The sequence below is a fragment of the Chiloscyllium punctatum genome, chromosome 7 (assembly GCF_047496795.1).
Source record: "Chiloscyllium punctatum isolate Juve2018m chromosome 7, sChiPun1.3, whole genome shotgun sequence".
NCBI classification, from domain to species: Eukaryota; Metazoa; Chordata; class Chondrichthyes; order Orectolobiformes; family Hemiscylliidae; genus Chiloscyllium; species Chiloscyllium punctatum.
Genome location: NC_092745.1, coordinates 68,230,477 through 68,257,052, shown reverse-complemented (window position 1 = coordinate 68,257,052; position 26,576 = coordinate 68,230,477). Strand labels below are relative to the sequence as shown.

Below are 26,576 nucleotides of genomic sequence, written 5' to 3'. Positions count from 1 at the left end.
ACCAATTCAATTTTTCTGCCATTTCTTTGTTCCCCATAATATATTCCCCTGTTTCTGTCTTCAAGGGCCCAATTTTAGTCTTAACCATTTTTTTGCCTTTCACATACCTAAAAAAGCTTTTACTATCCTCCTTTATATTTTTGGCCAGTTTACCTTTGTACCTCATTTTTTCTCTGCGTATTTCCTTCTTAATAATCCTCTGTTGTTCTTTAAAAGCTTCCCAGTCCTCCATTTTCCCACTTATCTTTGCTATGTTATACTTTTTGTCTTTTCTTAACTTCCTTCATCAGCCACGTCCACCCATGCCTCCTCCTAGGATCTTTCTTCCTTTTTGGAATGAACTGATCCTGCATCTTCTGCATTATACACACAAATATCCCTGATGAAGGGCTTATGCCCGAAACGTCGATCTCCTGCTCCTCGGATTATGCCTGTCCTGCTTTGCTTTTCCAGCACCCCACATTCTACTTTTTCCTAGTAAAAGTAGAGTAACAAGGTAGGAGAATAAGTTTGAGTGGGATACTCTTCGGAGGGTAGGTATGGACTTATTGAGCCAAAGGGCCTGTTTCCACACTGTAGGGATTCTATAATTCCATCTTGCCCGAGCAATTAAACAACAAGTGCAAAGAGATATGGTATGTTAGCCATTCTTATAAGAAGATTTGAGTATAGGAATAGCGATTTCTTACTGCAGTTATGAAGAGCCTTGATGAAACCACATTTTGAGTCTTATGTACAGTTTTAATCTCTTTACCTAGGGTAGGATGACCTGCACATCTTTTGGAATTTGGGAGGAAACCGGAGCACCTGGAGGAAACCCATGCTGACACGGGGCGAAGGTGCAAATTCCACACAGTTGCCCAAGGCCGGAATAGAAGCCGGGTCCCTGGCACTGTGAGGCAGCAGTGCTTGCCACTGAGCCACCGTGCTGCCCTTTAATTTCTCTAATGGAGGGATTGTTCTATGGGGAAAATTAAATCAATTTTCTCTTTTCGAGTTTTAATGATGAGTAATGATCTCATTGAAACATAAAAAGTTATTACAGGGATCAATAGGGTAGTTTCAGGAATGATCCTGCGTGATCTAGAGCAATGGAACAGTCTCCAAATGACTAGTAAGCCATTTAAAACCGATATGAGGAGCAATCACAAAAGGTGATCAATTTTGAAATTCTCTGCCTCATGGGGTAGAAAGGTTCATCTACATATTAAGAACATCAAAGCAGACAGGAATAGTGCAGGAGAAGTGAAATAGAAAATCAGCCATAACCTCATTTAACAGCAGAGCAGGCTCAAAGAACTGAATTCTCTGCTTCTACCTCTTATGCTTCCTCTGTGGTTGGCTGCACTGATTCAGTTCTGAAGAATCCTCCTTTGGAAAATCACTCAAAAATCAGAAGATATGCATGTGTTGGAATTGGGATTTTTGATCCTGATCGGAAGATCAGTTATCTAGAGACTAAACAAAAACCACACTTGAAAGCTTCTGAAGTACCAACAAGTGTGAAAGCAAAGGCTTTTGGAACACTTTGTTCTTAGCAATATTGATATCTTTGTTTCATGTAGAGTTTGGATATTCATTCCTTTGGGAAACACAGTGAAGAGCATGTAATCTGCCATTGTGTTTTCAGTATGCCAGAATGCTGTACTATTGACTACTTACAATGACCTGCAAATATTTCTCTCAAAGTCCTTTTGCGAGGAATTTTTCTATTAGCATTATTGTCAAGGCATGTTTCTTGCGCTTTGGTTTACCTGAAACATCCTCATCATTTCGGTAATGGGGCGACTAGAACTGTACACAGTATTCCAAATGTGGTCAAATCAAAGACCTATATAACTGTAACATGACCTGCCAACTCTTGTACTCAATACCCTGTCCGCTGAAGGAAAGCATGCTGTATGCCGCCTTGACCACCCTATCACCTTCAGGGTACAAGGGATCTGAGCACCCAGATCTCTCTCTACATCAATTTTCCCCAGGGCTTTTTCATTCACTGTATAGTTTGCTCTTGAATTGGAGCTTCCAAAATGCATCACCTCGTATTTGCCTGGATTGAACTCCGTCTGCCATTTCTGTGCCCAACTCTCCAATTTATCTGTGTACTCTGCCAGTCGCCTTCTCTATCTGCTACTCCACCAGTCTTAGCGTCATCTGCAAACTTGCTTATCAGATCACCTATACTTTCCTCCAGATCATTTATATATCCAACACGGATCTCTGTGGAACACCACTGGTCACAGTTCACCATTTTGAGAAACTCCCTTCCACTGCTACTCTCTGTCTCCTGCTGCTAGCCAGTTCTCTATCCATCTAGCTAGTACACCCAGGACTCCATGCCACTTTCCTTTCTCCATCAGCCTACCATGGGGAACCTTATCAAACATCTTACTGAAGTGGGTTTTGAGAAGATTTGTAGCTCGGGTTGAGGTTCTGGATGTAGGTTGCTTGCTGAGCTGGAAGGTTCATTTCCAGACGTTTCGTTACCATACTAGGTAACATCTTCAGTGGGCCTCAGTTACCTGGACCTTATGTATTCTTCCTTATTCCTCTTAACTAGTCTCACAATTTCACCAGTCACTCATGGTTCACTAATCTTGCCATTTCCATCCCTCATTTTCACAGGGACATGTCCATCCTGCACTCTAATCAACCTCTTTCTAAAAGCCTCCCACATGTCAAATGTGGATTTACCCTCAAATAGCTGCCCCCAATCCATATTCCCTAACTCCTGTCAAATTTTGCTACAGTTGGCTTTCACGTAGCTTAGCACTCTTCCTTGAGGACCACTCTCGTCTTTGTCCATGAGTATTATAAAACTTATGGAATTGTTATCACGATTCCCAAAGTGATCCCCTATTGATTATCACCTGGCTGGGCTCATTCCCCAACACCAGGTCCAGTATGGCCCCTTCCCGAGTTGGACTATCCTGGATACTCCTTACAAATTCTGCTCCATCTCGACTTCTAACACTAAGTGATTCCCAGTCAGTCTTGGGAAAATTAAAATCTTCTTGCACTACCACCCCGTTGTTCCAACATTTTTCTATAATTTGTTTACACATTTGTACCTCTATCTCACGCTTGCTGTTGGGAGGCCTGTAATACAACCCCAGCATTATTACCTCACCCTTCCTATTTCTGAGCTCTGCCAATATTGCCTTGTTGCTCAAGTCCTCCATAGTACCCTCCTTCACATTGTATAATCATCAACCAACATCTCTACTGCTGACCTTATGTTTCAGGAAAGGTCATTGACAAAGCAGCTGAAGATGATTGGGCCTAGGACACTACCCTGAGGAACTCCTGCAGAGTTGCCTTGGAGCTGAGTTGGCTGACCTCCAACAAGCATAACTATCTTCCTATGTGCAAGGTATGACTCCAACCATCGGAGCGTTTGTCCCTGATTCTGATGATTCAGGTTTTGCTAGGGCTCCTGGATTCCATGCTCAGCTGAATGTGGCCTTGATGTCACAGACTATCACCTTTACCTTCCCTTCTTGCATTTGTGGATTTTGCCCATGTTTAAGCAAAGGCTATAACGAGATCAGGAGCTGAGTGGCCTTGATGGAACCCAAACTGGTTGTCTGTGAGTAGATTGTTACTATGTAGGTGCTGCTCGATAGCGCTGTTTATGATGCCTTCCATCACTTCACTGATGATCAAGAGTAGACTGATCGAACAGTAATTGGCTTGATTGGATTTATCCTGCCTTTTTTGTAAAGGACATACCTGGGCAAATTTCCACATTATTGGGTAGAGATGTTAGAGCAGCTTCATTAAGAGAGCGACAAGTTCTGGAGCACAAACCTTTAGTACTATTGCCAGAATGTTGTCATGGCCCATAGCCTTTGCAGTATCCAGCATCTCTGAAAATGTGGAATCAATTGAAATGGCTGAAGTATCTCTGTTGGTGACTATTGGAAGAAACCAAAATGGATCATTCACATGGTACTTCTGGCTGTAAATTGCTTAATGACCTAGTCTTGACAGCCCTCTGCAGTAAAGAATTCGACAGGTTCACTACCCCTTGGGGTAAAGAATTCCTTCTTATCTCCATCTTAAATGGGAAGCCCCTTCCCCTGCAACCGCAAGAAATGCAAAACTTGCGTCCACACCTCCTCTCTCACTTCCCTCCAAGGCCCCAAGGGATCCTTCCATATCCGTCACAAATTCACCTGCGCCTCCACACACATCATTTACTGCCTCCTCTACATTGGGGATACAGGCCGCCTACTTGCGGAATGTTTCAGAGAACACCTCTGGGACATCCGCACCAACCAACCCAACCACCCTGTGGCTGAACACTTTAACTTCCCCTCCCACTCTGCCAAGGACATGCAGGTCCTTGGCCTCCTCCATCGCCAGACCATGGAAACATGACGTCTGGAGGAAGAGTACCTCCTCTTCCACCTAGGAACCCTCCAACCTCAAGGGATGAATGCAGATTTCTCCAGCTTCCTCATTTCCCGTCACCCCACCTTATCTCAGTCCCAACCCTCTGACTCAGCACCGCCGCCTTGACCTGCAATCATCTTCCCGATCTCTCCGCCCCCACCCCCTCTCCGGCCTAACACCCTCACCTTAACCTCTTTCCACCTATCGCATTCCCAACGCCCCTCCCCAAAGTCCCTCCTTCCTACCTTTTATCTTAACCTGCTTGGCACACCTTCCTCATTCCTGAAGAAGGGCTTATGCCTGAAACATCGATTCTCCTGTCCTTGGATGCTGTCTGACCTGCTGCGCTTTTCCAGCAATACATTTTTCAGCTCTGTTATGATTTTCCTAACAGCAGATATCAAACTAATTGGCCAGTAGTTACCTTTTTTTTTGTCTCCTTTGCTTTTGAGTAAAGCAGTCTTCCAGTCTTCTGGGACATTTCTAGAACCTAAGTATTCTTTGCCAATGAGAAGCAGTGCATTTACTTTCTCTGCAGCTACTTTCTTTAATATTTTCGGAGGCAACCTATTGGATCCAGGGGACTTATCAGCCATTAGCCGCATTACTTCCCTTAGTACATTTTCTCTAGAGAGAGTTTTTGTGTTTATTGCCTTAGCCCCTTGATTATTTCATATTTCTGGAATGCTAGTATTGTCCTCTACCAAGAAAACTGATGCAAAGTATCCGTTATGTCATTGCCTGTATTCGCTGTATGTAATTACTCTTCATTTAGTGCAGTTGTTCCCAAACCTTGTTTCCCTCACTCAATCTGAATGCCGTATTCTAAATTTGCTTTGTTCTGTAGCATATCTTTTAATCTGAGATCATTTACTAAATCTACCTCATGACACATTATCAAATCCAAAATAACCTGACCCCTGGTTGGATCCACGACATATTGTTCTAGGAAGCTATCCTGAGCACATGCTGCCAGTTTGGTTTTTCCAATTGACATGAGGTTTATAGTCACCCAAGATTAATTTTTTTACGTGTCTTCACTATCTCCTAATTTATTCATTCCCATAGCCTCCTATTATGTGGTCCATAGACTACTTCCGCCAGTGTCGTTTTCCCTTTTGGTCTTACCTCCACCCAAATGGATTCTATATCACCCAAGCCAAGATAATTTCTTGCTTATGTACTTATTCCATCTCTTCCTAACAAAGCTACCCTACAGATAGGGGAGGTGACAGCCCAGTGGTATTATCGCTGGACTGTTAAATTGGAGACCCAGGTAGTGTTTTGGGTACCCAGTTTCAAATCACGCCAAAGAAGATGGTGGAATTTGAATTCAATAAAAATCTGAAATTACGAGTCTTATGAGAATTATGAATCTGTTGTCACTTGTCAGAAAAACCCATCTGGTTTACTAAAGTTAGGGAAGGAAACAGCCATCCGATAAAGTGTTTGAGTCTTAACAGCCCTTTGGGCAATTAGAAGTGGGAAATCATGCTGACCTAGCCAGCGACATAGACATCCTGTGAATGAATTTTTAAAAAACCCTTCCTGTGTCCTAACGAAAGGTTGCATTCCCCAATATGCCCTTGTTTTGATCTCCTGTTACCTAACCGCCATAATGGCTATAAGATCACACCCATTAACCTCTATTTGTGCCATTAATGCATTTGTTTTCTGAAAAATTTGTGCATTTGAATAAAGATTCATTAATTTTGCATTCTCTTGTTCCCCATTTTCCGATTAGCTCTGTTTTGTACTGCCTTATTCTGCCCCACTCTGGGTATTATTGTCAAAATAGTTGCCCTGCAGTGCCACCATATCCTTTATTTTCCAAGTGCGTATGTTTCTGCATGCTGAAGCCTCCTTCACACCCTTCTAATTAGTTCAAAGCCCTCTCTTCGGCCCTAGTTATTCAATTTAAGCATGGTTCAAGTGTGTGACTGGAACAGCTCCCTTCCACCACAGTAATCAAGTCCATACTGAAACCAAAATGAATTTGAAACAGGCCAGCAACAAGAAGGAAAACCTCTTTTGAGGTCATCCTGCCACATATGAATGGTACTTTTTTATTGATTTATTATTGTCACATGTATCTATGGAGTCATACAGTGTGGAAACAGATCCTTCAGTCCAACTAGTCCAAGCCAAACATAATCCCAAACTAAACTAGTCCCACCTGCCTGCTCCTGGTCCATAAAGCTCCAAACTTTGCCTATTCCTTTAGCTATACAGATGTCTTTTAAATGTTGTAATTGTACTCACATCCACCACTTCTTCAGGAAGTTCATCCCACACTCAAACCAACCTCTGTGTAAAAAAATCTGCCCCTCATCTCTTTTTTAAATCTCTCTTCTCTCATCTTAAAAATTCATCCCACAACCGAGGGAAAAGACAACTACCATCAATTTTATCTGTGCATCTCATTATTTTGTAAACTTCCGGGAGGTTGCCTCTCAACTTCCTACACTCCAGAGAAAAAAGTCTGAGCCTTTCTTTATAACTCAAACTTGCCATGCTCGGCAACATTCTGTGACCAGGTCCATAGTTGACCTGACTATAGAGCTGCTGAAGAAGTGGTTTCACAACTTTTAGGAGGAGCTGTGATTAAATAAGTACAGTGAAATGTTTTTATTTTGTTTTTGCATGCAGTACAGGCAGATAGTACAAGCCCAGCATGCTATTGTAAAAGACAAGATGAAAACATTTGCAACCATTTTCAACCCAGCTGCATTCCCTCTCGGCTATGTGAGTGCAGCCACTCCAATGGCATTCGCTTCTGGATTACAGTGTTGATGTCGGAAATTGCTGCCATTAACAAGTCTTGGAGGCCTGCACAGCTGATAAGAAAATTAGAGGGAATGCTGTTGCCTAGTGGATGAACTATCTCAGCCTTTTCCTGAGATCTCCAGTACCATAATTGTTAATCTTCACCCAACTAGATTCACTCCACATGATAACAAGAAACAGCTGAAGGCACTGGATGTTGTAAATGTGATGAGCACTGGCAGTGTTCCAGTGACAATAATGAAGGCTTGTGCTCCAGAACTAGATCAAGGTCTAACCCAAGCTGTTCCAATGCATCTGTGACACTAACATCTATCTGACAATGTGAAAAATTGCCTAATCCTGTGCTGGTCAATATCAAGATTCTGGCTGTTAGTAATAACTGAACTAGAACAACTTTGTTAATATTGTGCTTGGAAGGGCAGATCAGAGACTAGGAATTCTGCATTGAGTAATCCATCTCCTGTTTCCAAGTGCTGTCGACCCTCTGTGTTGCACAAGTCAGAATGCAATAGAATATTCCCATTTGCCTGGAGGAGTACAGGTCCAATAGTATTCAAGAAACTTGGCACAATCCATGTCAACGCACCCTGTCTGGTATCTCATTTCACTACCAATGTCCAATGGTAGTAGTGTATACTGCCTACAAGATTCATCGCAGCAACTGATACAGGTCTCTTGTCAACACCTTCTAAAGTCATGAGTGGTACCACCTAGAAGGAAAAGGACATAAAGATGGATGGGAGCCATAACAGCTGCAAGTTTCCCTTCAAGTTTCACACCATCTAGACTTAGGACTTCAATGTCATAGGATCAAAATCCTTGCATTATTGAACAGCACCCGAGAGTGTTACCTTGCCAACTGCATTGCAGTGATTCATGAAGGCTTTTCAGTATGGTCAATAAATGCTAGCCTAACCAGTTACATCCACGTCCTGTGAATGTATAAAAAGGAATTGGAATGATTAAATATTTAGATTGTATTGTATGCAAACTTGAAAGTATAGTGCGAGAAACAACAAAATTGTCTGTTTGGAAATTGGCAAGGGCTCAGTTAATGAACGTAGTAGGTCAATAAGAAAGAAAACAATCAAATGCAGGGCAAGAAATGTCTGTCTTTAGTTGCCACTTGAAAGCAGATGTTTTGATAAATTAGCCAGAAGAAACCATGCTTTCCTGATGTTTTGAACATTTTTCTTTGCTCAATTAGCAGCAATGTTGCATACTACCGTAATCATACTTTGACTTTGAGCTGTTGTTTGTGATTTTTTTCCATTTTGATTGATAACCTGTTTGACAGTTATAGGACGCTATATTAACTCATCCAGAATTTCCTTACAAACCTAAAACATATGGCTGGAGACCCCATCTGTTTATTTTCTGGCTTAAGCCTTTATTTTAACTGGCATACTTCCAACTTGGGTTTTTCTCTTCAGATGAAATCATTGATTAATTTCTAAGTTTCACCACCTGAGACAAAAGTGGCACATTTCTAGCACCACGATTGAACTGTATTAAATCAAGTTTCACAGTGCCTGGTGTCACTTGAGTGATTAAATACCCACAGTAAGATTTATTTCAAGAATTATTTGGTAAAATAATGGAGAAAAGGTAGAAGGTTGTTCTATTCTCTAACTCTTTTCTAGCGATATTCCATAGGAAATAATTGTTTTTTGGCATCTTGGTTCTGGGATTCAAACACTGAATTAATTTTCAGTTTTGAAAAACTCTTCCATTAATTGCTAAGAACTTATTTCATGAATCCTTTCTCTACTTATTTAAAAATCCCAATTCTTCAACAGGTGTAATCTCTGAACTTACCAGTCGATAAAATTCTGCTAGCATGTCTGGGCTTTGTATTCAAGGTCATTTAGTGAGATTCACTCAGTTACTAACACTGGTGATTACTTCATGTTTTAAACTGCTGTTCTGATATGCATTTGTTGAAAGTCTTTTCCCGACTTGGAAATGATAAGTAAACTTATTGCAGTAGTGTCTCACTTAAAAATTTATCTTGTTCATGTTCCGTTTCTACAGCATTTGTTAAGCATTTTGTTATATATTCTAATGAAAAGTAATAAATAAAAATCTTTTAAGTTCTGTTGTAAATAGGTGCAATCGTGAAAAATGTGTTCCTGATTTTGCTCATGAATTATTGAATTAAGTAAAGAAATGAATACTTTTCTGAGAAATCTGGCTGATCCTTTGAGATCAGGGCTCAACAAGTCATAGGCTAGAATGCACATTACAAGTTATAAATCAAGTTTTTATCAGGAAGCAGATAGATGGGGAGAAGAAGGACAATGTTGAATTTGCTGGAGATGAAACTATAATTGGATCTGTTGTTAGTATATTTTCTGTCTCACTGCTTTTATCGGAATATTGTAATTTTTCCCTATTTTAAATATGTTTTTCTCTACCAACAGTGTCGCAGGCAAGGCCACCACCAAATCAAAAGAAGGGTAAGAATGATGATTCAGCACTTAATTTTTAAGTATTGGATTCTAGGCAAATTGACACTTCCATAGCCATAAAATATTTCAGTCAAATTTTACTAAACATCATTATTCCCAAAATGATCTTGGTGCTCTAGCATTGTAAATAAAAAATTGGTCGAGATATTTGCATTTATAACCTTCATAAATGAGGGTTAAATTAATTATGGCATTTCTTATGTTCTAAAAATGTTATTGTTTTTAGACCAACTTTTTAAAGTAATAGAAAGCTTCAAAGACTTGTCTCTTGCTTGCAGGTTCTCGAACTCCTATCATTATTATTCCAGCAGCTACCACTTCTTTAATTACCATGTTGAATGCAAAAGATCTGTTGCAGGATTTGAAGTAAGTAGTTGAATTAGTTGTATACCTGGGAAATAAGTTGTTTCCCTGAGAAAATGTTCCACATTGGTTTGAAATAAATTCAGGCAGAGTGGGTGTTTTGCAGTGTTGATTACTGTTACAGCATAAATAGCAAACAACTTCTTCCACTAAAATTAATAAGCCATAAAAAATATACTTAAGTCCTGTAAAAATCTGTCTGGTAAAACTAGAAAGGGTTGTTGATTTTGGAAATTACAATTTCAATTCTGGTTTGCATATCTTTTTCTATTTTTACTTTGTAATCAATGAAAGCATTTTCTATATATTTAAGCTGCTTTCTATTCTGCCAGAATAAAATATGAAGTTTACCTCTCTAGATGTATAATTGGATCACAATAGATATCTTAAGTTTTAAACTTGCTTAAATTTAGCTTTATTTGTGATTAGAAATTAAAGGATGAAGTCCAAGTGAGCAATTCACTATCTACACTCTTTTTCGTTGGGAGTTGAGGTGCCTCTATTTCAAACATTAATTATGATGCTGTGGCCTTAATAGTTGTTACAGTATGCCAGTATAGAGACTGTTGCTGGAGATAGTACAGAATTTCACATGGGGATAACTAGGTGCCCTTGCAATAAAACAATGAATTAAGCAAAATAAAGTTAAAGCTGATGATGAGATATTACTGAGCCCCATTAAGTTATAGGCAATGTTTCGCTCACTGCTTCTTTAACAGAATTTCAATAATGTGCCAGATGTCCATTTCTTATATTTTGTCGCATACCATTATGGCTACCTACTCTCTGCTCACTTCAGTATCAGTACAAAGATAAGTTCAGTTCACTTGATTTAATTTGTGAGTATGTTTCTTCTCATTTTGTAAAGAAAAGTTAATTTTGAAAACATGGAAAATGTGTTACAGCTATGTTTTGGTACACACATTGCAGTGTTATGGAGAAGAAAATAGTAATTTGAATGTGACCGTGTGCTTTATGGGATGTAGTGTAACATATTTACAAGGATGTTGCCAGGGTTGGAGGCTTTGAGCTGTAGGGAGAGGCTGAACAGGCTGGGGCTGTTTTCCCTGGAGTGTTGGAGGCTGTGGGGTGACCTTATAGAGGTCAAAATCATGAGGGGCATGGATAGGGTAAATAGGCAAAGTTTTTTTTCCCTGGGGTTGGGGAGTCCAGAACTAGAGGGCATAAGTTTAGGGTGAGAGGGGAAAGACATAAAAGAGACCTAAGGGGCAACTTTTTCACGCAGAGGGTGGTACGTGTATGGAATGAGCTGCCAGAGGATGTGGCGGGGGCTGGTAAAATTGCAACATTTAAGAGGCATCTGGATGGGTATATGAATAGGAAGGGTTTGGAGGGATATGGGCCAAGTGCTGGCAGGTGGGACTAGATTGGGTTGGGATATCTGGTCGGCATGGACGGGTTGGACCGAAGGGTCTATTTCCATGCTGTACATCTCTACGGCTCTATGACTCTATGGTAATTATTTATTTTGAGTGGTGATTACTTCACTTTAGGGAGTGCATCTAGTGCTAAAAATGCTGATCAAGTTAAAGACCTGCTTGTCACATTGACTTGTAGACACCTTTATCTATTGTACATCTCTCAGCTGACAGACATAGGCAGCATAGTCATTTTTTTAAAATGTAAGGCGCAAGTCACCTAAATAGATAATTTTAATATAATTCTTGGTGCAAGATTATAGTAGCTCAGTTATTTGGCGTGCTAATTAAGTTTATGCTAAGATTTTCTGACATGAATTGTCATTTAAAGAAAATCTAGTATTTAAGAAAAAGACATTTAAGAATTTCAATTACAGTCTAAAGTAAAATCACATTTTGAGATTATTTTTCTTAAAGTAACCTTCTGCGTAGTAGAAAACCTTGTCTTGATGTAAAATAGCCATGAATCATAGACAAGTTTCTAAACAACATTTGAGCATAAAGATTAAAAAGGAAAATGACACTTTAGGAGAAAAAAGCAAACTCTTGAAAAGTCAAATATGAGGAAATTTGATCTTCATTAGAATTCCATAATTTGCCTTTATTTGGATTATTTGTTATTCAAAATGAACCAAATTATTATATGTTTTCAGCCTTAAACTCTGGTTAAAGACCATAAAACTGAAGAATAAATCAAAACAACAAGTATTTACTCATTGCTTAAATGTCTTCATCGAAAATTGTGACTTTAGAAGCATGCTTATTTCCATGGAGCTTTTAAGAAGGTTTTTAAAGTTTTGGCAGCTTGTATTTATACTTCAGAATTGATTGTTAGAGAATCATTTACACTGTCAGCTAACATGAGCCCTGAGGGATGTTGGGTAGTCAGGACTGGGCATGAGTTTTAAAAAAGAGATCCATGGTTGATGAGGGAAGCTTAGGAAAGGGATGTAGGAACACCTAGAGAGGCAGATTCAGGTTTTACAGTGGGAGAGGTATTGGGAAATGTTTGGCCTAATGAGATGGATGCAGAATCAACGTATATTCTCCATCTTGGTGAGGATTTCTTGAAAGCAGGGAGTAGGGCCACAACAAAGTAGTTCAAGGAGGAGGTTCATAATAAAGGACATGCGCAGCATATTTAAGTCTTACATGCAAAATGTTCCGAACATAGTGGGTTGGCTTTGTAAATTTACCAAAGCTTTCTAAATTTATTTTAGAACACTGGCAAGAGGCTAGAAGAACAGCAAGCTAGGCAGCATCAGAGGTGGAGAACTCAACATTTCAGGTGTAACCCTTTTTCAGGACTGGGGGTGGGTGTAGGGGGCAGGGTGGTGAAGTGGGGATAGGTGAAGACAGGTAGAGGGTATGACCTGGTTGGTCAATGAGAGGAATGAATCCGGTTGGTGGCAGGGTAGAGTGGAAGGGAGGGGTGGGGAAGAGAGTCAGGGGATAGGAAGGGAGGTTATTTGAAATTGGAGAACTCAGTGTTGAGTCCTCCGGGCTGGAGGCTGCCCTGGCAGAACATGAGGCTTTGTTCCTTCAAATTACAGCTTGGTTCATTGTGGTAATGGAGGAGGCCAAGGATGGTCATGTTGGAAAGGAATTGGGAAGGGGAATTAAAATGGGCGGTGACTGGGAAGGCTGGTCGGCCACTGCGGGCCTGGCTGAGATGCTCGGCCAACTGTTCCCTAAGTTTACATTTGGTCTCCCTGATGTAAAGAAGACAGAGGCAGGTGAACCTCTGTCTCACCTGGAAGGACTGTTTAGGGTCCTGGATGGAGATGGGTGGAGTGCCCTGGCAGGTTTTGCAGCTTTTCTGGTTGCTGGAGAAGATACTTAGGAGTTCGGGGGCTTGGTGGGGAGAGTGGTGCAAACCAAGGACTATCGAAAGAAACGGTCCTTGTGGAAGGTAGAGAGGAGTGAGGAGAGGAAGATGTTCTTGGTGGTGCGGTGTAGTTGGAGTTGGTGCAAGTGTTTAAGGATGATGTGTTGGACGCAGAGACTGGTGGGGTGGTAGGTGAGGATAAGGGGGACTGTGTCTTTATTGCAGTTGGGGAGGGTTGAGAGCAGCGGTGCAGTGAATGTAGGAGGAGTGGTGGGGGACTGTCTGGATAAAGAGGCAGGAGAAGCATGTTGTTTGAAATAGGTGGACAACTGGGATGCTTGGGAGTGAAATATCTCTTCATCTCAGACACCTCCCTCCCCTTTCTTGACCTCTCCATTTCCATCTCTGGTGCCAGTGTCCAGACAGACGTTTACTACAAACCCACAGACTCCCATAACCTCCTAGACTACACCACTTCACACGCAGTATCCTGCAAGAACTCTATCCCGTTCTCCCAATTCCTCTGCCTCCACTGGTTTTGTTTGAATGAGGAGACATTCCATTCTTGACCATCCCAGATGTCCACCTATTTCAGACAACGTTCTTTTCCTCCCTCTGTCATCTAGATAGCCCTCTGCCGCACCATCTCCATTCCTTGTTCCACTGCTCTAAACACCTCCTCCAAACACAATAAAAACAAGGTCCCCCTTGTTATGGGAAAATCACCAGCCTATGAGTCAGAGGCGGAGTTCAATGACAGAGTTTATTGTACAGGAAAATACTGAAGCTCTGGGGAGAGAAGCTCCCCCCCCCCGCAGCCCCAAAGCACATGTCAAGAAGCTTTTATACATTTTGTAATAATAGGTCAGTGATGAGGTTATTGTCTTTGTAACATGGTTTGTTTGTGGTAAACATTGCAGAATTGTTAATAGTTTCAGTGCAGTCATTGTCAGTTCCAGCACAGTCTTTGTTAATTTCAGCGTGGTCGTTGTCAGTTTCAGTGCAGCCATTGTCAGTTTCAATGTCTGTGCAGAAGTCCATTGCTGTAGTAGTGTGTGCTAATCTCTCTTCCTGAGAAGGATGGTTACTGCAACCCTGGCTTATTATCACTCTGTACTGAGTCCGTATCAAGCTGTTAGCATTTCTATCAAAGGTGTTGGCTGGACCGAAACACTTCGGCGGGCAGTGTACGCTACTCGTGTGAATTCTCTCCCCCACCTGCCTTAAACTAATCAACTAAGTTGTGAGTGCATTGTGCTGGCATTCTTGTGGCCCCAGACAGTGTCGGTATTTGCTGTGCTGTCTGTCTCCATATTGTGGTCCTGCGGCCATCTTGTGTGTCAAGTGGCCAACTGATGGCTCAACAGTATTTTGTCTGTCCACGTGCCTAGTGTCACCCTGCCTCGTGCCAACTCCCACTTCACCCCTTATCATCACCTACCACCCCACAAATCTCAGCATCCAATGCATTATCCTGAAACGCTTCCACCAACTCCAGCTAGACCCCACCACCAAGAACATCTTTCTCTCCCCACTCCTCTTTGCCTTCCGCAAGGACCGTTCTCTTTGACAGTCCCTGGTTAGCGCCACTCTCTCCACCAAGCACCTTGAACTCCCAGTTACCTTCTGCACCTGGAAAAAATACAAAATCTGCCAGTACACCACCCCTCCTCACCTCCATCCAGGGCCTCAAACAGTTCTTCCAAGTGAGACAGAGGTTCGCCTGCCTCTTCTTCAACCTAGTTTACTGCATGAGTTGCTCCTGATGTGGTCTTCTCTACATCACGGAGACCTAAAGTAAACTTAAGGAATGGTTTGCCGAGCATCTCAGCGGGGCCTGCAGGGGCCGAGCAGACCTCCCAGTCGCCACCCATTTTATAGCCACTTCCCACTCTCTCTTTCCAACATGATCATCTTTGATCTCCTCCATTGCCACAATGAACCAAATTATAAATTGGAAGAAGGACACCTAATCTTCCACCTGGCAGACTTCAGCCCAGAGGACTCAACATTGAGTTCTCAAATTTCAAATAACCTCCCTTCCCATCCCCCGACTCCCTTCCCTGCCCCTCCCCCTCCCCCTCCTTTCCGCTCCTCCCAGCCACCAACCAGATTAATTTCTCCCATTGACCAACTCAGGTCGTACCCTCTATCTGTCTTCACCTATCCCACTTCACCACCCTACCCCCACCACCCCCTTTATGTGCCGTTCCCCCTAAACCCAACCCCAGTCCTGAAGAAGTATACATCCGAAGTGTCAACTTCTCCACTTCCGGATGCTGCGTGGCTTGCTGTGTTCTTCCAGCCTCCTGCCTGTCTTTAGATTCCAGCATCTGCAGTTCTTTTGCTTCTAAATTTATTCAGCATGGATACTTAAATATCCTAAAATACAGTGCCATTGTTAACTTCGTCACTAAGGGCCGATCCACAAATAAACCTGCCATATTTGTTTGGAATGTGCTATTGTAGCTAATTTCAACCAGGATGATAACTCACTGTCTGAGGTAAGGAGGACGTCATCAGTATTCTTGATTCTGTTTGTTATCCATTGATCCCTATGGGTATTAGATGAATACAAATTCAGCAGTAATGCATTCATATATGGATAGCCCAAATGTTTGTGTAACATATAGCCAGGTGACTGTAATACTAGAAAGTTGTTCATGCCCAGGCTTTCAACAAGAATTAATGCCTGCAGATGAGGTGGGAAACTTGAAAGCGAGAAAAATAATCAACAGTAAAAAAATTTGGACGTTTATTAAAACTTATCAGTAAGCCTATTTGATATAACCGTTGCAACTCTACTGCTCAATATCCATTTTCACACATTGTGTCCTCCAAGTGCAAATATTTCCTGTAAATAATAAAATTGAATGTTTTATGGTGAAATTGTAAAGGAATAGGAAATTATAGAACAGTTTTATTTTGCTATCAAACTTAGAGATAGCAAAGATGATTGCAAAATGTAAAGTTCAGTTTTCAACAAATTTCAAATTAAGTTACTGAATTCTGGAAAGCATTTTGTTTTGCTTGCTAGCGTGGACTGTAATTAAAACTTGCAGTACTTTTGTTTAAATGGACTGAGAATTAGATTGTAAATGAGACTTCGAAAATATATGTAGTGTGTCATTTGGACATGATAGGCAGGCCTTCATTATCAACTTGTAACTCACGTAGAACTAAGTATGATAAAAAGGATCAATGCAATGTTAAAGATGATGTAGAGCACTAACGGAAGGTTAACAAATACTATTACTTTGGAGACTGCATAATGCAATTTTTGTAAATATTATAACAATGTATTCATTAGTTGGAAGCAATATCCCAACTTAAGTTGCGGTTTAACTAGATGATATGAATGATTAAAGACTGTGTTCTTGCTCATTTTCATTAGATCAAATTTACAAAAAAATACTTGAGGTAAAATTTAAGTATAATAACAGCCTGCTTCTAAAGGTTCTTTTTTTGGTTAGTTATTCTAGGTAATGGAAACGCCTGTGAATCTTGCTCAGATTCTAACATTTTACATATGAATGTTCATGAATATATACAGTGTTTGTTATGAATGTGATCTCAAGTATTAGAAGAATTTAAAGTGAACAGTCTGTTCATAATTCAAATGGGTTAGAGACTTAATTTTAAAATGATGCTGTCTGCAGCATGTTCCAAACCCTGTTAATTGTTTTTTGCGTTGATGGTGCATTTTTTTCTTGCAAATTTACCATTGATGGTGAGACTGAACATTTTGTGTTTTGGCATCACAAAATCATTAAGTAAAACAATTAATTATCAGGAGTTGTTAAACTAAGTTCTGTGCACTTAGCACTTGTAGATGTATTCATTTATTACTGACCGTTACAACTTTAGATTGCAGTCACACATTGTTGTCATGTTAGTCAGTGTTCTTAGATTTCCTGGACTGAAGTTTTAAATTAAATCTCAGGTTCTTATAGTTTATTCTAGTTATAGTCTGCTTCTGTTGTTAAACTTGGGAAATGGAATCTGATCCTCTGTTTGCATCCTCATCATTATCTTCTGTCCTTAAAATAAAAATGAAACATGCTGGAGAAAATCAGAAACCAGCTCTGGTAGCATCTGTAAAGAGAGAAACAGAGTTAAAGTTTCGAGTATGACTCTTATTTACCATAGCGCCCTGTGCCATTCCTTCATAAATATTAGCCCAAGAGTCCATTTAATCAGAGTGATAGCTCCAAATGGTAAAGCTATCTTCTGGGCAGCATGTTTTGTACAAAGCTGCAGCAACATTTGAAATTATCGTGTGATTATAATTGCCTAATAAATTAGCTCAATGTGTGTTTTTTATTAATTATATAATTAGAAATTACATTTTATTATTGTAATCAGAAATTGCATTTTATTATTGTAATCACATCTATATGTAGCAAATATTTGTACATGCAAATACATGCACATACGTGTGTGAGACCGTATTCAGAATTAGAATCCCTACTGTCTGGAAACAGGCCCTTCGGCCCAGCAAGTCCACACCAACCCTCTGAAGAGTATCTCACCCAGACCCATTCTCCTACTCACCCCTGACTCATGCATCTAATCTATACATCCCTGAACTCCATGGGCAATTTAGCATGGCCAATTCACCTAACCTGCACATCTTTGAATTGTGGGAGGAAACTAGAGCACCCAGAGGAAACTCACCCAGACGTTGGGAGAATGTGCAAAGTCAATACAGACAGTTGCAGGAGGCTGGAATCGAACCTGATGCTGTGAGGCAGCAGTGCTAATCACTGAGCCACAGTGACACCCCATATTAACATGTACTGAAGAAAGAGTTATTGACAGTACTTGAAAGTGTAACCGTCATAACCAGCCACTCAGTGCTAATTGTTATGATGAAGGCTACATATTTATTTAAGTATGAACAACAGTCAGTAAATCCATGCATGGTGGGCAGGAAAATGGCTGGAGATTCTTTAACAAAGCAACATGTTACAAATTGCATCAGTACTAATGAGTCAGTTATTAGAGCGACAAACAATTTGTGTGACAGTTTGAGGTCGGCAACTAAGTATGTATCAATAAATGTAATTGTGTAACTGGCTCACGCTGCTGTTGGAAATGCAAATAGCTGTAAAATTAATTTGTATGGCATTGATGAATGGGACCAATGTAGTAGTATCCATTTTGGGGCAGTTAAGATTGACGTCACGTTTGTGTCAGATGTTATCATTATAAAAGATAAAAATGCAAAATATGCTGCAGCATCCCAGTTCTTTTTTAATCAATGCACTATCTGAAGGTTACTATGTAATTTTAAATTCAAATCAATGCTTTATTTTTTAAACAATGTAAATCTTGAAGTATGTGGCCTTGAAACATGCTAAAACATTTAATGAGCTTATTTGTAAAAATTAACAGAACATTTGTGCGAATTGAGGTGTTTCCTGCCTCTCCCGCCCCCCCCAACCCCACTCAACTAACTTGCCTGCCTTTGCTAACTGTACAAAATGACACAAAAATACGTAGCACTTGTGACTTTTTATATAGAGAAATGTAATTTTATAATACATGCAGAAGGAAACAAATGCATTTTTATCAAAATTAATTTTTCTTGGGCCAAAAGATTATTCGGTCTTCCAATGTGAATTCAAATTATGGTCCTGGAGGCAAAAAGAGACATTTGAATCAAATATTTTTAAGTTAGTTTGTAAGTGAAAAACTGAACCATTGAAGTTCAAAACCTAGTTTTGCATGCAATCCGGCTGGTAAACTTTTTTCTTTGAGAGTATTATGCAATAAGTACTAACATGTGTTAAAATGATAGTATGAGGAACAGTAGTGTATTTTTGTAACTACTTTTTATCTCGACCAATATTTAAATTAGAATCAAATGTGCTTTTTGAAAAAAACGTACTACAGTATTTATCAGTACATCCAGATATCATCCAGGGAGAGATTATTGTTCCTAGAATGTATCATGTCATATCATATATGACCATAATATAAAAGAAACTGTCACTGTGATGGAGAAAGACATAATTGATTCTGAGCCTAGAGTCCTGAATGTAAATAAAGGAAACAGCAATGGTATGAGAAACGAGCTGGCTATGATAAATTTGGGGAACAATACTTTAGGGGATGACAGTGAATAGGCAAATGGAGGAGCTGCAGCAAATGTTTGACACAAAAGTAAACAAGGAAAGTTGGTCTGACCATAGTTAACAGCAGATAATATTAGATCCAAGAAAGGGACGTAGAAACTGGGTTAAAAAAGCAAAAGATCTGAGGTTTGGGAGCAGTTTATATTTCAGCAAAGGAGGACAAAGGTATTGAATAAGAGGGGGAAAATAGTGTACAAACTTTAGTTTTTGCAGGGAACATGAAATTAATTGTAAAAGCTTCTTATCGGGTATGTGAAGATAAAAAGATTAGTGAAGGCAAATGTGGGTCCCTTGCAGTCAGAAACAGGAGGTTATAATGGGGAATGAAGAGATAGCAGACCATTTATATACATGCTGTGATTCTGCTTTCACAAAGGAAAACACACAAATGTTGTGAAAATGTTGGAGAACAGCATTTAGTGGGAAAGAGGAACTGAAGGAAATAAGTTTTAGTAAGGAAATAGTGTCAGAAAATTGACAGAATGGCTCAGCAGTTAGCACTGCTCCCTCACAACGCCAGGGACCAGGTTTGGTTCCAGCCTTGGATGACTGTCTGTGTGAGTTTGCGCATTCTCCCGTGTCTGTGTGGGTTTCCTCCGGGTGGTTGGGTTTCTTCCCACAATCCAAAGATGTGCAGGTTAGGTGAATTGGCCATGCTAAATTGCCCATAGTGTTCAGGAGTCAATATAGCATAATAAGGTAGGGGATTGGGTCTGGGTGGGTTACTCTTCGGAGTGGACTTGTTCGGCCGAAGGGACTGTTTCTACACTGTAAGGATTATGATTTCTAATTTCTAGAATTCCTAAAGACTGCTCAGTCCTCAGCCAAATAATCTATTAGATTAGATTAGATTACTTACAGTGTGGAAACAGGCCCTTCGGCCCAACAAGTCCACACCGCCCCGCCGAAGCGTAACCCACCCATACCCCTACCCCTACATCTACATCTACCCCTTACCTAACACTACGGGCAATTTAGCATGGCCAATTCACCTGGCCTGCACATCTTTGGACTGTGGGAGGAAACCCACGCAGACACGGGGAGAACGTGCAAACTCCACACAGTCAGTCGCCTGAGACTACATCAGAGTATTTAAGGAAGTGACCCAGGAAAGAGTGAATGAATTGGTGGTCATCTTTGAAGATTCAATTTAGAGAGTTCCAGTGGATTGGAGGATAGCTAATGTAACCTTACTATTTTAAAAAAATGTAGTAGAGAGAAAAAGGGAATTGTATCGACCAATTATCCTGACATCGGAAGTGGGGAAATACTGGATTGCATTACTAAAGGGTTAATAGCAGCGCACTTGGAAAATAGTTATAGGATCAGACAGAGATGGCATGGATTTCTGGAAGAGTAACCTACAGGAATGTTTTGAGGATGTAATTAGAAGAGTTGATGAGGGGGAGCTGTTGGATGTGGTTTACTTGGACTTTCAGAAAGCATTCAATAAAGTCCAATCTAAGAAACTATCATGTAAAATAGAAGAGCATGGGATTGGAGATATTTTGCTAAAATGGCTAGAGAATTGGTTGTCCCAGATAGGAAACCGCACATTCGGAATGAATGGGTCTCTTTGTGATTGGCGGGCAATGACTATTGGGATACCACAGGAATCATAGCTTGGACCATAGCTATTCACAAGATATGTTAACAGTATCTCCCAAGTTTGCAGGCGACACAAAGATGAGTAGGCCGATGAACTGTGTGGAGGATGCAGTGATGCTTTAGTGTGATTTGGACAACTTGAGTGAGTCGCTAAGTGCATGGTCGATGAAATAAAATGTAGGTTGATTTGAGCTTAACTATTTCGATAGCAATAACAGAAAGGCAGGTTCTTTTCTGAATGGTGATAATTGGAAATGTTGGAGATACAATAAGATCTCAGTTTCCTTAATACAAGTCAATGAAAATAGGATGGCTTTCTAACAGATGCTGAGGAAGGCAAAAGGTATGTTGGCCTTCATAGCAAGTGGCCTGAAGTACAGGAGCAAGGATGGCCGAAGGCAATTGTACAGGATCTTGGTGCGACCATACCTGGAATATTGTACATATCGCAGCACTGAAATCGGAAATTGGTATTAGATACACTGCCGTAGTGCAGGATGAACTATTGTAGTCTTCTGCACTAGTTCAGCTATGAACATGGGCCAATTGCCCATGACTCTTATTCTAAAAACTGGTAGTAAAAGTCAATCTTATTCAATCAGAGTTATTTAAACTTGTACTGGCATTGTAACTCCTAATTGCAGTTTAACAGCTTGCCTGACCCTTTAAAAAGTAATTTTTTGCGGAGTCTCATTCCTCAAAAAAAAATTGGTGTTTCAGCTTTCTTTAAAAAACACAGTTCTCAAGTTTGGCTTATTCTGTTATTTCTTCCCATAATTGGATTTGTTTGTCTTAATTTGCAATGATTTAAGTATGATCTGTGTATCGTGTCTTGTAAGCCATTCGGCCTATCGAGCCGGCTATGCTAATCAATTAGAGAGATTATGGCTGAACTGATTGTGGCCTTAGTTTGAAGCTAAAATGAAGAATTTTGCACTCTGCTTAAAAAAAATCTTTGGCAACTAGTTTTGAGGTGAATGGCAAGTGTAAATTCTTTGCTACTGACAGCAAAATGTTAGCTCTGATGAGAGCGATGAGTTCACCAAGTCTGTGAAGCCATTTTCCAAACTCCATTCTTTATAAACTTGTGTGATAAACTGTATGACTAGTAGTTATACTTTACTTTTGTGTATATTAATTTTAATCTGCTTGCTTGCATTCAGTTCACTATCAAAGACTGAAAGATGTGATCGGGTGACAAAATCTTTAAGCAATGTAATTTTTTGGGCATTTCAGCTGCTCAATTGTAGGAGTTGGAATTTCCAAGAAAAGTGCTTGCCACTCTTTTATAAGTCTTTACTATCTTAATATTATCTACAAATCTGATTGTTTTATATTTAGTTTAATTACCTGTGCTATTTATGTAGATGAGGAGCATGTCCATACACTGCAGGACTTTAATTATCTTTTCCCCAATATTTAAAAGTTTGCCTACTTGCAATCCTTTAGCCAACTCCCTATCCAGTCCCATTATCTTTTCTGGAGCCCCATGGTGTTCAGTTTAATTAGAAGTTTCTCGCATGGAACTTAGTAGAAACTCTTCTGGAGGTCAAAAACAGCTATGCATGTCCATCTATTGCATTCTTCTCATGTTAATGCAAACCACTCTGTTTCTTGGTTTGTAAACACGTCTTGCAACTTATCTTGTAAACTTTCTGTTGCATATTTTGTTTTAGTATCATTATCATTATCATTATCATTGTCCAAAACTGGTTCTGGAAGAGATGCCATTATACAACATAGACATTTATAAATGTATAATAAGTCTTAAATATTTTGAGTTGTTTTCTGCAGATTTTTCTGAATGTTGTGAAAGATACTGAATTCCTGTACTTATCCTGATTTGCAATATTTTATTGTAATGAGTGCTTGTGCTCTCGTTGCATATATTCATGGCATGTCCAGTGTGAAGAGATTTCAGACTGTCCTTCATTTTTTTAACCATTATGGTTAATAATTATGTAACATCTGATTCAGAACGTGAGATTACTAGTTCAGCTGGAACAATGAAAGCTTACAAGAAATCTTCCTTTCTTGTAAAGACATACAAAATGTGTTTTCAGACTATTTCATTTTTCTATCTAGACCAGAATATGTATTAAAGTTGATATACTTGATCATGTAATAATGAGTCAGATAAAACTTTGCAATCAAATATGTTGTGGCATGTACAGTAGAAAACCATACAACTTATTGGTAGTTCAATAGATGTCTTATTATAAGCTCATAAGAAATGGGAGCAATGAACCACATTCACTAGCATCCTGTCTGATCCAGTTATGATCTAACTCAACTTTTCAACCTGCTTCCTCCATAATCTTCAATTCCTTGTTGATCAAAAATCTTCCTAACTCTTCCTTGAGTGGATTCAATGACTTAGCATCCACTGTTCTCTGAGGAAGTGAATTTCAAAGTCTATTGACCCTCTGAGACCAAAGAATCCTCGGTATGCCCTTTGTTTTTAATCTGCGCCCTTGGATCTAGACTTCCACACCAGGGGAATAATCCTCTCAGCATCTACCCTGCCCAACACCTTGGAATCTTGTATAATTTGATAAGCTCACCTCTCTTCTAAACTCCAAGAAATATAGGCCCGACCTGTGCAAACTTGCCTCGTAAGACAGCCCCTTCATTCCAGGAATCAGCCACGTGAATCTTCTCTGAAATGCTTCTAATGGAAAAAATCTTTTCTGAAGTAAAGCTGCTTCAAACACAGTCTTACTAAAACCACATACAGCTGAAGCAATGCTCATTTTCTTAAATATTCTATCATCTTTGCAATAAAGACACATGCCATTTGCCTTCCTAATCAAATGCTGTCCCTGCATGCTCACTCTTTGTGATTCTTTTCTCAGGACACTCCGATCCCTTTTACCAAATCATCTCAAATGTAAGCCAATACAGAGAAACCTTGATTATCCAAAGGACATGGGCAGGAAGTATTCTGTTTGGTTAATCGAATGCCAGATAACCTAGTTAGCCAAGGATTGGGACTTTGCAATCTTGTTTGAATAAGCTGAAATTTGGTTAATTGAATGATGGATAATTGAGGTTCCTATGTATTTTGAATTCACAGCTGCAAAGGTTTGTGCTGATGGCTTTTAAAAAGATAGTTATTTTTCACCTGCTATCAATCGTAAACTAGGGATAAATTTCAATTCCACCTGATGGTAGCCTGAGTACAGTTTACTCTTGTTTTTGTGCTGATCATTGATAAGTTGGCCTCATTTCTATCATTGCCAACAAACTCTGCAGTGTTGGCTAGGACATTCATTAATGTTGACAGTTGTTCTCTACAGAATTGGAATTTATAACATATTTTACACTCTATCAGAACAGAAGGGACAACTTTATGTGAGGTCCCCATGTACATGAAAATATCCACGTGCTTTATGATTTAAGTGTTTTATTTTGATTTTTTACCTTGGGGTAATCAGAGTGATTTTATCATCCGTAAGCATCTGTCACTGACCTTTAGAAAAGTTTTTACCTAGATTCTATATAATCCATTTACTTAAAGTAGCATGTTTTTCTTTTATGATAACTAGTGCCTTTCATGTTTTGATTTTTGCTTACTCCTTTTATGTATTGTCATTTTTATTTCCATTTTGAATCCCCTGATTAATGTTTAATTTGGCATATTTATTTCACTGACTATTCCTTTAATTTATGCTCATCATCCTTCTATTGTTTCTGTTAAAGCAGTGCAGAAAATGAAAGAAAAAGGTAGCTGAGCTTTAGGGAAAAGGCAGATATCTAATTTTTACAAGAGAAAATTTTTGAGGCATTATTGAACAAATCTCAAAACTTGAGGTACACAGAAATCACCCCCATTGTTTTATCAGTACTCTCGATATGGTTTCATCAATGCTCGGTCTAACTGAAGGATAACCTCCCTATCTTTGTACTCCATTCCTGCTACAATAAGCAATAATATTCTGTAGCTTTCCGAATTATATGCTTAACTTGCAGCACATAGCTTTTGTAATTCGTGCACAAGCACCTTCTGCACTCTCTTACCAAAAGATATAACGGCATCACTATCATTGCTTAATGCCCTGCTGCTGTCCTTATTATTAAGCATCACAATAATGACAGATATTCTTTTCATGCTGGCGCTTAGGCCATGCAGGCATGCCTGAGTTCCTCAGGTAAGCCACTTCGAGGTGAGTGTGTTCACTGAATGTTATATAATTTTTTTTTAATGATGAGGCTGTCATGGTTAAACACTTGGCTGTGTGTGGAAACTGAGAAGTTGCTGTGATTTGAAATTGTGCTAATTGTCAGAGGGTGAGGTGAAGTGCATCACTTTAAGGATAGATCCTGACACTGGATTGACAGAGATTGTTGAGTGATGAAATGTGCAGAATCTGAGGCTTTCAGTTCTTTGATAGATTTTGGCATTTGATTATGTGTTTACTGATTTTGATTTCTACATTTGAACTTCTTGTGGCACTGCACATGTGTGGTTGGGGATGAATCCCTGGCATTAACTTCCATTAGTATCTATTCCTCTGCTTTTTAGAAAGTCAGTGACCTGCCGTCTGGATATGGGATATCTCTTCTGCTTTCCACCTTCTCCACTAAGACCTCTGTTGCAGCATTCAAATATTTTGGAATGTGTGCTGTCCCATGTTGTTTCCCAGATCAGATTAATCTCCTGCATTGCAACCAGCATTTGCTCCAGTTATAATGCCCTTGGTCTTTTAGTAGTGCAGGGTAACCTTTACTCCTGTCAGAAAGTTACAGTTTTGGGTGCCTGCTGAAGCATGCAGTCATCAACAGCATGGCCAATGCTCACTACATGCAGAAATAACAATAATGAATAGGCATTGTGAAGATTGTATACTACCTGCATTACAGTCAACAGATGCTACTTAATTGTGCGTTGTGATCCCCTACCCATTTTTTATGGGGTTATCCAGTTTAACTCCTTACCCCTTGAGTTCTTTGGATTTCTTCGCTAACTACAGGTCGTTCTCCTATAATGCACGTTTCTTCAATGCGATTTAGCTGTGGTGAATTGTGGAGCAACATTGTTTTAATGCAAACTTCTCTGGGCTGTTATGTGATTCCATCTTCAGTTACCTCAAGTCCACCCCAGGTGTTCAGATCAAGCAAAAGAGATTGGATGACGGGGCAAATTTTTTCTGATCTTATTGTTTTTTTAAAAAATTATTGCCAGAGAAAAGATTTGGATTTCAAGGTTCTTCTCATTCTGGACAATGCACCAAGCCATCCTCCTACCGTTGGTGAGCTTTCTGAAAGCAGCAAAGTGCTATTTCTACCTCCAAACACGACCTCTCTCGTTCAACCCATGGACCAGGGTGCAATAGCAGCTTTTAAAGTTTATTTAAGGCGCACACTGATGAAACTGATTGCAGCTACTGAGGGGGATAAAAAGGACAGTGATCTTCAATTTTGGAAGAGATTTAACATTAAAAATGCTATTGACATTATTGTGGAGGCCTGGGGTGATATCAGTAAGGACCGTGTGCATGCAGTTTGGCAGGAGCTTCCTGATTCTAAAGGTGTTGAACCC

The 26,576-nt window shown here is 39.8% G+C and overlaps 1 protein-coding gene across 1 annotated transcript in view; it reads left to right on the top strand.

Annotated features, from left to right (window-relative positions):
- Positions 1–26,576, top strand: part of cdc73 (cell division cycle 73, Paf1/RNA polymerase II complex component, homolog (S. cerevisiae)) — a 326,652-nt gene that overhangs the window by 193,265 nt on the left and 106,811 nt on the right. The window contains exons 12-13 of the mRNA XM_072573909.1: positions 9,609–9,644; positions 9,935–10,022. Coding sequence (XP_072430010.1) covers positions 9,609–9,644; positions 9,935–10,022 — 124 coding nt within the window. The remainder of the gene's footprint in view (positions 1–9,608; positions 9,645–9,934; positions 10,023–26,576) is intronic.